Source organism: Convolutriloba macropyga, chromosome 12 (assembly GCF_964194025.1).
Source record: "Convolutriloba macropyga chromosome 12, txConMacr16.3, whole genome shotgun sequence".
Classification (NCBI taxonomy): Eukaryota; Metazoa; Xenacoelomorpha; order Acoela; family Convolutidae; genus Convolutriloba; species Convolutriloba macropyga.
The window spans coordinates 43,028,852-43,041,183 of NC_134479.1; the positions used below are offsets into that span (position 1 = coordinate 43,028,852).

At 37.0% G+C, this 12,332-nt stretch overlaps 1 protein-coding gene across 1 annotated transcript; it reads right to left on the bottom strand.

Annotated features, from left to right (window-relative positions):
- Positions 1-1,246: 1,246 nt before the first annotated feature.
- On the bottom strand, positions 1,247-11,286 carry LOC142350685 (uncharacterized). The gene is made up of 3 exons (XM_075402611.1): positions 10,798-11,286; positions 5,166-5,302; positions 1,247-1,796 (listed from the first exon to the last, which is right to left on the bottom strand). The coding sequence occupies exons 1-3, from the start codon at positions 11,283-11,285 to the stop codon at positions 1,636-1,638; spliced, it is 786 nt and encodes a 261-aa protein (XP_075258726.1). The 5' UTR covers position 11,286; the 3' UTR covers positions 1,247-1,635.
- Positions 11,287-12,332: the final 1,046 nt, after the last annotated feature.

A 12,332-nucleotide genomic window follows, 5' to 3' on the forward strand; every position in this document is an offset into this window, starting at 1 on the left:
TACAATGCAAACCCTTTGCATTAAACAGAGCAGTCCTGGACAACAATTCCAAGTGCTTTCATTGAAAAAAAAAATCTCATAACAACGAAATTAAAAATTGAAGTCAAATCGCCGGATGTGTACAAAAAACCACTAGCGAGAAGAAATTTTTTGTTCAAACACCATTTCCTTTTACACAGCAAAATTACCCACTTTTTGCTCTACTTCCTGTTTCGGCGTAACCGAAATCACAGCTGGACGAACTCCGGAATCAACATGAGTTCGTATCCACTGAAACACCTAGCCATTAAAATAACTAGTATCTACTAGCACAATGCATAAAAGCAGGGATAGTAACAAGTCAAATAAACAAAATGGCTAAATTAACCTAAAAATTAAATTACTTTCGTATAGTACAGCTACTCATACAAATAAAAACATTGTTTCATGCAATGGAGACTAAATTTGCTCATACAATATTATGCAAGACTTATTAAGCTAACATCGTTTTGAAAAAAGGAGAAAACAAGGAAGGGAGAAAAATTGTCCGATTTATTTTGATGGCATTTCGTAGTTGAACATACTTGTGTTTCTTAGAGAGAGGCTAAAGGGGCTACTATCAATACCAATAAGCATTAGAGATGGTAACTAAGACTTATAGGAACGACGTTCAATTAGCGGGCATCTAAAATTGGGCTTTATGGGTTTATCCCGTTTCTATTTCTGACTTCAATTTTTTATACTGATTCTGTTCATTTTGAATTGCTTTGCTGAGCAACTGATGTTCTAATTTACTTTAAGCAGAATGAGAGAAGAGAGAAACTAGCCACGAGAAGTCAAAAAGATTTCACGCAAAATGTCGAAAAAGCGGCAAAATGGTAAAGCGAAAAAAAGTTCGACGAGGTAAAAAAATTAGGAGCGCTATAATAGCCGGCTGAGAAGATGAGGGCGGCTATTAATCATTACATTAGGGTTATGGCCAGTTTGTAATAATGCGTCGGTTTAAAATCGCTCTGAATAAATTTGAGCTGGTACCCTCCTTGCGTCCTCACAGAGTTACGTCGAATCCTCACATCGGGACCCGATAAAAAATTGATCCGTTAACTCTATGAGCGGACCACTAATTGGGAACGCAGTTTAGCAACTTGACCAGGAAATTTTGTTTCGATGCACTTTCGATGCACTAAGTTATGCTTACCCTAAAAGTAGGTTTCAAATCCAATTCAGATTGTTTCATTTGGAAAACACCAGTTTGTCTGCCTTTCAGACTAAGATAGCTTTAAACTTTTTCAATTCAGATCAAATTGAAACATCAGAGGGTAGACTTACCAAGTTTTTTGTGATCAAGGCGTAAAGCTAGAAAACTCGTCATTATTGTAATTTCAAAAAAGCAAGCTGTTCAATGGGTGAATATATTAAACGGTGTTAACATACAGGGGTTAAATCATTTGGGGTAAAAAGAAGAAAAAAAATTTATACGTAATGCATTTTGATACGTGATACGTTTTCTGGATTAAAAAGGTAAAATGGTCAAAATGATTGACAGCTTTTCTGAATTTTATAACGAGATCTTAAGGCAACCAGATTGTAGGGATTTATGGCAACCAGATTTCTCTCTTCAGTTTTCACGCATGGGTCATAAATTCTCTCACTTGATTATTCAGTTGTGTTGAAAACTTGAAAAATAACATGCCTTGGATCTTCTTGTTCATTTGCTAGATCCACCATCACAGACCTCACAGTTGGCAAAGCCTCCTCATCAAAATCAGGAGCCCAATCGTTGTGAAATTCTGGAATCTCGTGCTGTACACGTGGATCTGAAAGAAAATTCTAATCTAGAAAAACTGTAGAAATTATGACATGCTCTATTTAGCAATGCTCACATATCTGCAAATTTTCTTCTTTCAAATCCGTCCAAAACGTTCATGACAAAGATATACTAGCGTCGGATGAATTGCTCTCGAACGACAGGCGGGGGCAATTTAATTAATAGGGATGAAAAACGCCCCCACATTTTCGAAACCCGGACTTCCAGGCACTGCTTCTTGCGATAAGAGGACAAGATAAGAGACAAGTGATAAGAGAACAAAATGAACAAAAAAAGGACAAAAGTTCAATATGAATTTGATGCATAAGTTAGATTCCGCTATGCCACATTAGCAGCCGATCAGAGATATGAAACAGATTTGATACTTTATAACGTCAACAAATGTCAGAAACATAACAAATGTCAGGATAACAAATCAAATTGCCGCAAGTGCAAAGAATCCATATCAAAGACAGAACATTCCACTCGTTTTTTACTATATCTTTATTACTACTCTGGCTTGACTAAACTTGCCACCTTACTTATCGTTGACATCAAATACTCAAAGAGTGAACCAATCTTAAAAAAGAATTACAATGCAAACCCTTTGCATTAAACAGAGCAGTCCTGGACAACAATTCCAAGTGCTTTCATTGAAAAAAAAATCTCATAACAACGAAATTAAAAATTGAAGTCAAATCGCCGGATGTGTACAAAAAACCACTAGCGAGAAGAAATTTTTTGTTCAAACACCATTTCCTTTTACACAGCAAAATTACCCACTTTTTGCTCTACTTCCTGTTTCGGCGTAACCGAAATCACAGCTGGACGAACTCCGGAATCAACATGAGTTCGTATCCACTGAAACACCTAGCCATTAAAATAACTAGTATCTACTAGCACAATGCATAAAAGCAGGGATAGTAACAAGTCAAATAAACAAAATGGCTAAATTAACCTAAAAATTAAATTACTTTCGTATAGTACAGCTACTCATACAAATAAAAACATTGTTTCATGCAATGGAGACTAAATTTGCTCATACAATATTATGCAAGACTTAATAAGCTAACATCGTTTTGAAAAAAAGGAGAAAACAAGAAAGGGAGAAAAATTGTAACAAGTCTTTTTTCAGTTAAATTCTATAGGAAATGCTGCTTTACACCGAAAAACCGTGAGAAAAAACCTAGCAGCGCTATGCTACAATTCAGTTAACAATAAATGCATACATAGCCGGAAGATTTCAGCCGTTGACCACAATCACTTACGTTGAGATTGAAACTGAAAGAACATAGCCGACAGATTGCCGGAATAGCTGCGAAAGAATAGACTTGCGTGCGGTATAAGAGATAAAAACAGATCTAAATTGATAAAAAAAATCGACGCCGCTCAAAATGTTATGTAAAAACATTCAGCTATAAATTAATAAACCTTGTTATATTCATTCCGCAGAAACCTTTTCTTAGGAACCTTTACTGCACATATGAGTTCCTTTGACCTTAAACTAAATCAAAACAAACTTAAATTTTAAAGTGCAAAATTCATTTTATTGAGTGAGGTAAGTCACGTATGATCAGAATCTAATCATGCAAACAAACTAAAAACCTTTGCTAGAGAGAGGTGCCGTTCAAGAGAGTAATCAAACGTGCCGTTAGTGAGAGTAATTCCGAAAATTTGACCTTTTCAGCTTTGCTGTGGGAACAAATGAGAAAAGAGCGTCAGGCGACGAAACAAAAAACCCAGATCACCGAAATATAGCTCCGCTCAGCTTACAGATTCGCAGCTATAAAAATGATGTTAACTGATGACAGCCCACATTTTTTCTAAGTACCAAAATGTTCTAAATTGGTCCGCAGCTTCATTTGATCACACAAATGATTGTTAAATCAGCCTCTAAATATGAGGATAAAAAGCAAAATACCAATATATAATAGCAATATACTCTTAAAGAACGTGAATATTTTAATGTACTAAAAGTCTTAGCACCCGAGCTCTATTTCTATTGGTTTATCCAAATTCCCTTTTATTCACTTGTTAACCTGGAATATAGTCACGTATTATTGCTGAATGAACTCTAAATTCCAGTCAGACGAAACAGAGTCAGGTAAGTCTGAAGACAAACGTGAAAGACGTGACTTAATTAAAACCGAACACAAAAAGAATTAAAAGGAGAGCACATAAATTATAGCGTTTGAGCCCCTATTAATAAAATAAAGCTGACAGGTTAAGCATCGCAGCCACGACACTATCGTGGATCTGCGGTCTCAAAAAGTTAACAAAAACCTAGTGCTGAGATATTATATTTTGATTAGAATCTGTATAAATTATTGCTGCTTCTAATGGCTGATCTCAAATAAACTTTCAATTAGAGTGACACATACTCAATTGTCATTATCTTCTTAAAAGAAAGCCATTTTGATCGTGAGGGAAGTCATTTTTAGAGTGACGTAAGTCATGTGCCACCAAAATCTTAATCACTCGAATGAACGCAAAACCTTGCACTACTACGAGAAAAAAGACGTCACACACTCAATTCAGTGGAAATTGAAAGAAACAATGAAGAAAAAGTAATTGTGACGACAAGGGATCACCAAAAATATTGTCGAAAAAAACCACGAAAAGGAAAATAATAGCCCCAGCTATTGCATTGCAGCTATTAGTTATAGAAGGCAATGGGTAAATTATGGCTCGGATAGCATAAAAATCCGCAAAATAGTTGAAAAAGCTCCAAATCAGCATAAACTTTCTTTTGTTTTTCGGGACAAAACTTGTTGGTAAGAAGCAAAAACATAACCGACTAACGTCGGGCGAATTGCTCTCAAACGACCGGCGAGCGGTTGACTTCGTCAGTAGCTAGCCATGGGGGGGGGGTTTGCACCGGGGGCTGATGGGGGGCAACACTGTGTTAGGGGGCAACAGCGCGGTGGGGGTGGAGGCAATAGTGGGGGTGTCTCAACCTCTAAGAACCGCCCTTCACACCATAAGTATAAATCTCCAACACAGTTTGAGTTGAAACAGAGCTGAAAGGCTCTAAGAGCACTTAATGCCCGCTGGGCGCTACCTGTTTATCCCGTTTTTGAGGACGAAAAGTCAAAAGCGTCAGACGAAAAATCGGTCAAGCGAAAAATCGCATAAAAAAGACCGACAGGTCTAATATAATTGCTACAAACTTCGAGAGCAATTAATCAATAGAAAAAAAATTGCATAAAAAGACAGACAGGACTAGCGTAATCTCTTAACTTCGTTAGAGAGCAATAAATAATTTCGAATCGAATTTAAGTCTTAACCATGCTTAACACAGTACATGTACCTTCGACCCTCCTTCCAAGAAAAATAAATAGCGGAACTCTAGTCCCTGTCGACTCAATTTCACACTTACCACGAACTTCTGCCACAGTCAACAAGTCCAAGTCACCAATGTCCACATCAGCTAGTCTGTCTCGTCTGGCAGTTCTAACCTGGGATATGTACATGTGTCTGGGAGACACTGACACTCTTATGGCACCCCGTCGCTCCCTAAAACAGAGTCAACTCAAAAATCAGACAATCATTGGACAGGATTTGTTACTAAAACAAATGTGGTTAAAAAGATACAAGTCTTTGAAAAATAAACGCAGAGATTTTGAATAACCAACCCATTTGAGCCTTTCAAAAACATACATAACCGCAAAAAAACAACAATACGATAGAGGGCTAACGTTGTGATACAAACGCTATGACACTGGGACAATTGCATGGACCCGACTAAAAATTTATTCCTTAGTTGACCGAAGCTATGTAATATTTTATCGAATCATTATCTAGAAGGCACGTATCTAAACGAAGTGATCAGCAAAGCTTTTCGCTGTTTTAATAGAAAATTTGTGGCGATTTTCATTCGCATCTCAGCAAAATCTATTTGCAATAGGTTGCCTTTACTTAGGATGCCGAATCCAAAATGGCTTTATCTTAATCACACAATTTACTACGTATAATACAGAGGTATTTCTTTACATGCGATTTTCGAAGCTTCCCTTGTTTTCTACTGGTTGTCTTTTAATTGCTGTTATTCTGTTCAAAGCGACAACAGTATTAACTTATAAAAGGAAGTCTCGTTCTTCCTGCTTCTATCTTTTCGACTTCATTCATAGGCATCTGTTTTCCAATGCAATCGTAAAATACTATCAAAGAAAAACTGATTTGCCCAAAATTAAAAGAAAAATACTCGAATACTTGCAGCCAGCAATCAAAGTAGAAATTAAACAAAAACAGCTGACCTTCAAACCTGATACGAAACCCTTCAATGCCAACTGTATTTGGTATTTTAACATTTTTGTTGCCTACCTACGCTGAGCTCGAGATATGCAAGATAAGAAGATTAAGGATTGAAATCCCATTTCAGCTTTTTAACCGTCAAAAAACAAGAAATGTCGTTCATATCACGTAACCATAAAGAAACGCGCACGTTTTAAAACGACGAAAGTCAACTTCTGGCAACATAGGAACTTCTGTCACTACAGACTTTCGGCATTTTAAAACGTGCACATGAATGTTTTAAAATGTTTCAAGTTGCAACGGCTTGATGTCATGAAAAACTTGAATTTGGAGAATATAAACAACAAAATTCTACAACCCGCAAGTATTGATATTAAGAGAAAACTGTTATTTTATATCGACCTAAATATCTAAAGCGGCTGACGTAGCAGACACACATTTGGTTATTAATTGACAATGAGATTATCACTACCCAGCAGATCAATTCCCTTTCAATTTTTTGGCGATTAAGAAACTTGAATTAACAAATAACTTGGTTACCATGACTCTGTTTATAAAACAGCAGATCACCAGTTTAATAAATCAAATCTCAACACTTCATTTAAGCTTTCCAGATATAAAATGTATGTTTCTATTCTCCCCCACTTTGGTCAGGTACGAATAAAAACTCGTGATTGAAGATTAAAGTATGCACATACGTATTGTTCTCAATTCATTCTGGTGATATGTTGAGGTCTGGGACTCTCGTTGTTTGTGAAGAGAGAGTCCGCTGCGACAGAGCTCATAGTTATTGTGGGGCTGAGGGTGTTGTCGCATGACTGAGTCTCATAACAGGGGATTTCTGGCGATCAGCATTGTGAATGAACCTCTCATTCAAGTCACTGAAACTCCTTAAGATAACCTTATCGAAAATGTCTACTGGAACTCTTTGAAGAATATGTCTACTTGTTATCCGGAATCAAAATTTTTTTTGTTCGCAGACAGGTGCTAAGATTGCAGTCGAGCAAGCAGCAAAAATTCTATCCCTCACTCGTGCCCCGATATCATATCCCTCCGACCAATACAGCTTAAAGCGTGATCATCAAACTTGCCAGTCTGCCGTTTTTACAGTAAGGAAATTTTAGTTCATCAATGTATACCGCAACACCAATCCGATACATCAATACGCCTCTGAATTCATTTGGCTGAAGGTGAAGGCCCAGGCTACGGACTTAAAATGACAGCAAGAATTCATCGCAAATGAATTGAAACTAATATGCGATTTAAACAGGTGCATAAAATATTTGATTAATTAACCGTGAAATTTCGTTTTGTTTTTTGTTATGTTTCAAAAAAATTGGCGAGTTAATACAACTCTTAATAGCATATTATTTTAGGTCTTGTTAAGTTCGTAGCATTACAATGATGGTTCCAGCTTTTATGAAGTTTAGATTTTTTGGAATTTAATTACGAATTGCGTATTCCTTTATTCCTATTTTTTTAAGAAAAAAAAATAACTTCACTTTGAAATTTTAATTTGTTGCAATTTGGACACATCAATATCTGATTCCAGACTTTTCACAATAAGAAAAATGAGTTTTTAAAGTTTCGTTTAGACACTTTCTAACAGTCTTCCTAGATTTTTAAATATGATTTGGTAGCCCGTTCAAGTCGCTGCAAATAATCAATAGAATTTATGACATAAGCTTGAAGCTGCTTTTTACTCTGTTTTATCCTTATGTTATCGTTGTCACTCCGTACTGAACATGTGGTGGTCCTCAAGCAAACAAATTGGTCAATGCTACAGTTGAAATGATCCGTACGAGATTTAGAAAGAAGTAAATCATGTAACTGTAGATATAAAGAAAACAGTAAGATACGACTGCAATAAATTAATTGTTATTACTCTTTTTGTCGATCTATTTCAAAAAATTTTTCTGAACACTTTCGAGTATTTTTGTGTTTGTTTTATCAGCAAACTAACAAACACTTCCCGATAACAAAACGGGCAAAACCATGGAATTAGACATTAAGATAAGATAGCATTTTTCAACGTTTAAGCGAATTTTGTGTTGTTCACTCCCTTTCATCACCCGAGTCAGATCTATTTGACAAACTAGACTAAACTTATTAACTGATGAATTTAACGTTGTCGGTACAGAGGAGAGGAATATTAGCTCTGCAAGTTTGTGGTAAATCGTTGACGTAGATTACAAAGAAGAGGGATGACAGAAGAGATCCCTCCCGAACGCCACTTGTAACGTTAAGGCTTTCAGAAAAATGACCGTCGATTCTAACTCTTTGCGTCCTTCCGATTACGTAAGATTGCAATAATTTGATAATTTTCCCGCGGACACGAAGATTGAATAGTTTTGCTAAAAGAAGACCGTGATCGACATCATCAAACGCTTTCTCATAGTCAGTATAAATTATGTCAATATTTTCTCTTGAATCAATTGATTTATAGATAGATTCTAGGTAAACCAAGAGTTGAACGACGCAAGAGCGAGCTTTTCGAAAACCATATTGGTCTTGATGGAAAGATTGGTTCCAAATGACGATAAAGACATATAAACAAACCGTTCCAAATTCCTAGCTGCATTTTTCAGTAGAGAAACGTGCTATAATTCTACATCGGACTTACGACCTCTTTTGTAGATGGGAGCGACTACTGCGTTTTTCCAGCTACCTCGAAAAATATCATTGTTTTTGTAGAAAAATTTGTTTAAAGATCAACTGACTGCCCTTGAATATCTTTTGGATACAATTGCAGGAGTCTCGTCCGGACCTTTTGCTTTGTGAACATCTAAATTTTTGCAGATCTTTTTAATCATCTATTGAGAAATGTCAAATTCTGTAAATAATGGTAGCAACGATGGCAAATTCTTTAGCACAAAGCTGGAAACTTTGAAAATTTTTTTGAGAACAGAGCATTGACGAACTGGTCACCAGCTATTTCGTTCTTAAAGGAGAGAGCTTGGAATCGCGGCCTTGAAGTCTCTGTAGTACTGGAAGTTTTTCAGTGGATAGGGATGCTGCTAATTTTTATTCAAAATCTGCTTTATCTTCTTCAATCAACGTTTCAGCAATGCCCTCTAGCATTGCCATTTTCTTGATATTTCTGGCATTATTTCTTCTCGCTGTTTCAAGACCCTCAATTACTATCGACGTAGGGTGTTCAATCAACGAAGATAATTGAAATGGATGCATTGTCCTTTTAGGAACGTTTTCAAATATGACGGGTTGAATCCAATCGTATCATTGTTCAAGCAGAACATAAATGTTACTCAAACAAAATCCATGAAAAGGTAATTCAGTTATCTGTTTTTTCATTTCATCAAATCTATCCTTACGGAAGCTGTAAACTATCTATGAAATTGCTTCCCTTAGATACTAGGAGCTTAAAGTTCTGACTCTTACTTTACGGGCAATTGCATCATGATTCGATAACAAACTAATGTCCAGATTAATTTTCTTGCAGGATATAACTTCTGTTTTTGATTGACTAAGACGAGAACGAGGATATCTGATGCTGCAGTAGGGAAATAATTGACTTGCTGAAAGCTAAGAAGGTCAAAAAAATTCTGTGCATCTGAGTTCTTAGATGAGTAATCATGCCAATCAATTTCCGGCAGATTGAAATCACCATACACAATTGGTCGAATAGAAAGACTATGACAGTGTAAAGATTTCCTCAAACAGTAGGTAACGATTTAGACGTGACATAGCATAAGGACTGAGGTATGAATTCGGGAGGGGGGCATAAAAACAAAAGTAAAATATCCCGAAGGTTAATACTGAGAGAACATGCTAAGACGGCTCCATCAATGCTTGTATAAAGAGAAACTTCTCTAGAGACAAAAGTAATCTTGATAGCAATCAAAACAGCTCTGTGTTTCAATGTGTTATTATCAGCTTTTCTTTCTGATCGAAAGATTGCGTAATTGGGAAGAAAGAGCTCGTTATCGTTGAAATGAGCAATGAAGCCAAGTGTCTGTAAGCATGAAGAAGTGTTCTCGAATTTACATAGTTAGCAAGTCTGGTGCGTTAATCTCGATTGATTACACTCCGTATATTGAATAAAAATGACTAATTTACATAACTGTTCATATCACTAATATAAAGAATGAAAATGATTGGACTCAACGCCGTACCTTGTGGAACTCCAGTTCATCAGACATAACTTCTTGTAAAGTAGACACTACTTGTAAAATAGACAATTTTATCGTTTAAATCAAATAAACTACACAGTCGAGGGGATCGTTTTCGCTAATCAGGGCAGTCACATTGATTGTTCTATGTATTACTACATCAACGTCCCATCAACAATGGAGTGACAATTAGAGATAAAAATAATAACTAACGTCGGGCGAATTGCTCTCAAACGACAGGCGAGCGGTTGGCTTCGTCAGTAGCTAGCCACGGGGGATGATGGGGGGCAACACTGTGTTGGGGGGGCAACAGCGCGGTGGGGGGTGGAGGCAATAGTGGGGGTGGGGGGTCAACAAGGGGGGGGGGGGTGTCAACCTCTAAGAACCGCCCTTAACACCATAAGTATAAGTCTCCAAAACAGTGAGCTGAAAGGCTCTAAGAGCACTTAATGCCCGCTGGGCGCTACCTGTTTATCCCGCTTTTGAGGTCGAAAAGTCAAAAGCGTCAGACGAAAAATTGGTCAAGCGAAATTTTGAATTAAAACAAAAGACCGACAGGACTAATATAATTGCTAAAAACTTCGTTTGAGAGCAATTAATGAAGGAAATAATATTGGATATGCTAACCAATTAGAAGATGATCGCGAGGAAGAAACTCGACGTTGTCTATTATTGTTGCGTAAGTCCGTCACATTTGAACGAAAGATGTTACTGTTTTCCAAGTCTTTTAGCTCAGCACGCGAACGCTCCTGGATAACGTTCTTTTTTCTTAAACAGTCAGCAAAATATCGCATATGGTAATTTTTTGATACTGTTTGAATTTCTTCGCGGCAGGTGGGACATCTTCTTGAATTAGGATATGCTCCGTTGTACCATTTGCTCAGACATCCACCACAAAAAGAGTGAAAACAAGGTGCAATAGTAACAGGTTGATGACAAATACACTGACAAACCGCGCATTCAAGTGATGCTTTCAACGAGCTACACCCAATCGCAGTTTTGCTCAGCGTGTTGGAATTTGATTCTCTGAGACTGTCGCCCATCTGAATATTGCTATCGCGGGCACTACACGCTAAAAAATGTGGCGAACTTGTGTGGCTCTCTCTATGTGTCATGATCTCTGGAAACAAAAGCAATTATAAGGAAGTTTTCGAGTATTGCAAGGAAATCAACTGCAAGAGGAGGTATTTATCGAGTTTCAATCGAGCATTTATCGAAATTATAGCGCCCCTATTATAGTATGTTAAAAATACTTGCTGGGTAGTAGTAGTTAAGGCTTTTAAAGGCATTGCCTCAAGGGTGTCAATGAATATAGCTCATCAAGTTTATAGATCGTTTTTAGTCAGCCATTGGACTGAAGGTTTATTCTAATTTCTTCGTTATTGCAGTTTGAGCAGTTGCAAATGATTCACCAGGTGCAAATATTATCAATTACTGTTTGAAACAATACCTAAATTATGCCAAATCTTCAAATAAACAAACCAAATATTAAATAGATTTTCGAAAAACTAATAATAAAGGCATCATTCAGCATTTTTTGAACTTTCGAATTCCCAAAAACAATTTTTTTTACAGAACAAGCGGTGCAGAGTTTTCAGCATAAGCTCTTAAGGAAAGAAATAAGTCGTGCGTCAGAAGGCCGTAGTTTCTTCGATGAAAAACTTAAGGAGGATCGTTATATTCTCCGGAAACAGGTGAAAAAACTTTTACCATCAATTGTGTACGACATTAGAAGTAATGGTTAAGTGACTCTGCTTGAAGTCACTGAGAACTTCTGGCGTTTATCGAGAGTCGCGAAGCGGTTGGAGATATTAAGTCAGAATTTCGAGACTCAGAACTGACTTCTGCAGTGTCACTTAACCATTCTAACACGAAACGCGCACGTTTTAAAATGACGCAAGTCAACTAAATTCAACTTCTGTCAAGTAGCCACTTCTGGCATTTCAACTTCTGGCACTGCAGACTTTCGGCATTTTAAAGGAAAGATATTATTCCGCATTTATTGGTAAGAGCCTTTAAGACAAGTTAGAGAAGCTGTCTGAGACAGGACAGGCCTTTGCGGAATGGATCTCATAATAACATTGTTACATTGGACGGTGTTGACCCGCCAAAATTTATCCTGGACGTCTTATTATTAGGTCCAAGAGATCCAATCAAAGACC

Bases quoted from the DNA above. Each gene is read 5' to 3' on its own strand.
- LOC142350685 (XM_075402611.1), bottom strand. From the start codon at position 11,285: ATGACACATAGAGAGAGCCACACAAGTTCGCCACATTTTTTAGCGTGT. The intron at 5,303-10,797 runs GTTAGCATATCC...ACTCTGTTTTAG, and splicing joins TCGCGATCATCTTCTAATTG to GGAGCGACGGGGTGCCATAA. The intron at 1,797-5,165 runs GTAAGTGTGAAA...ATTTTCTTTCAG, and splicing joins GACTGTGGCAGAAGTTCGTG to ATCCACGTGTACAGCACGAG.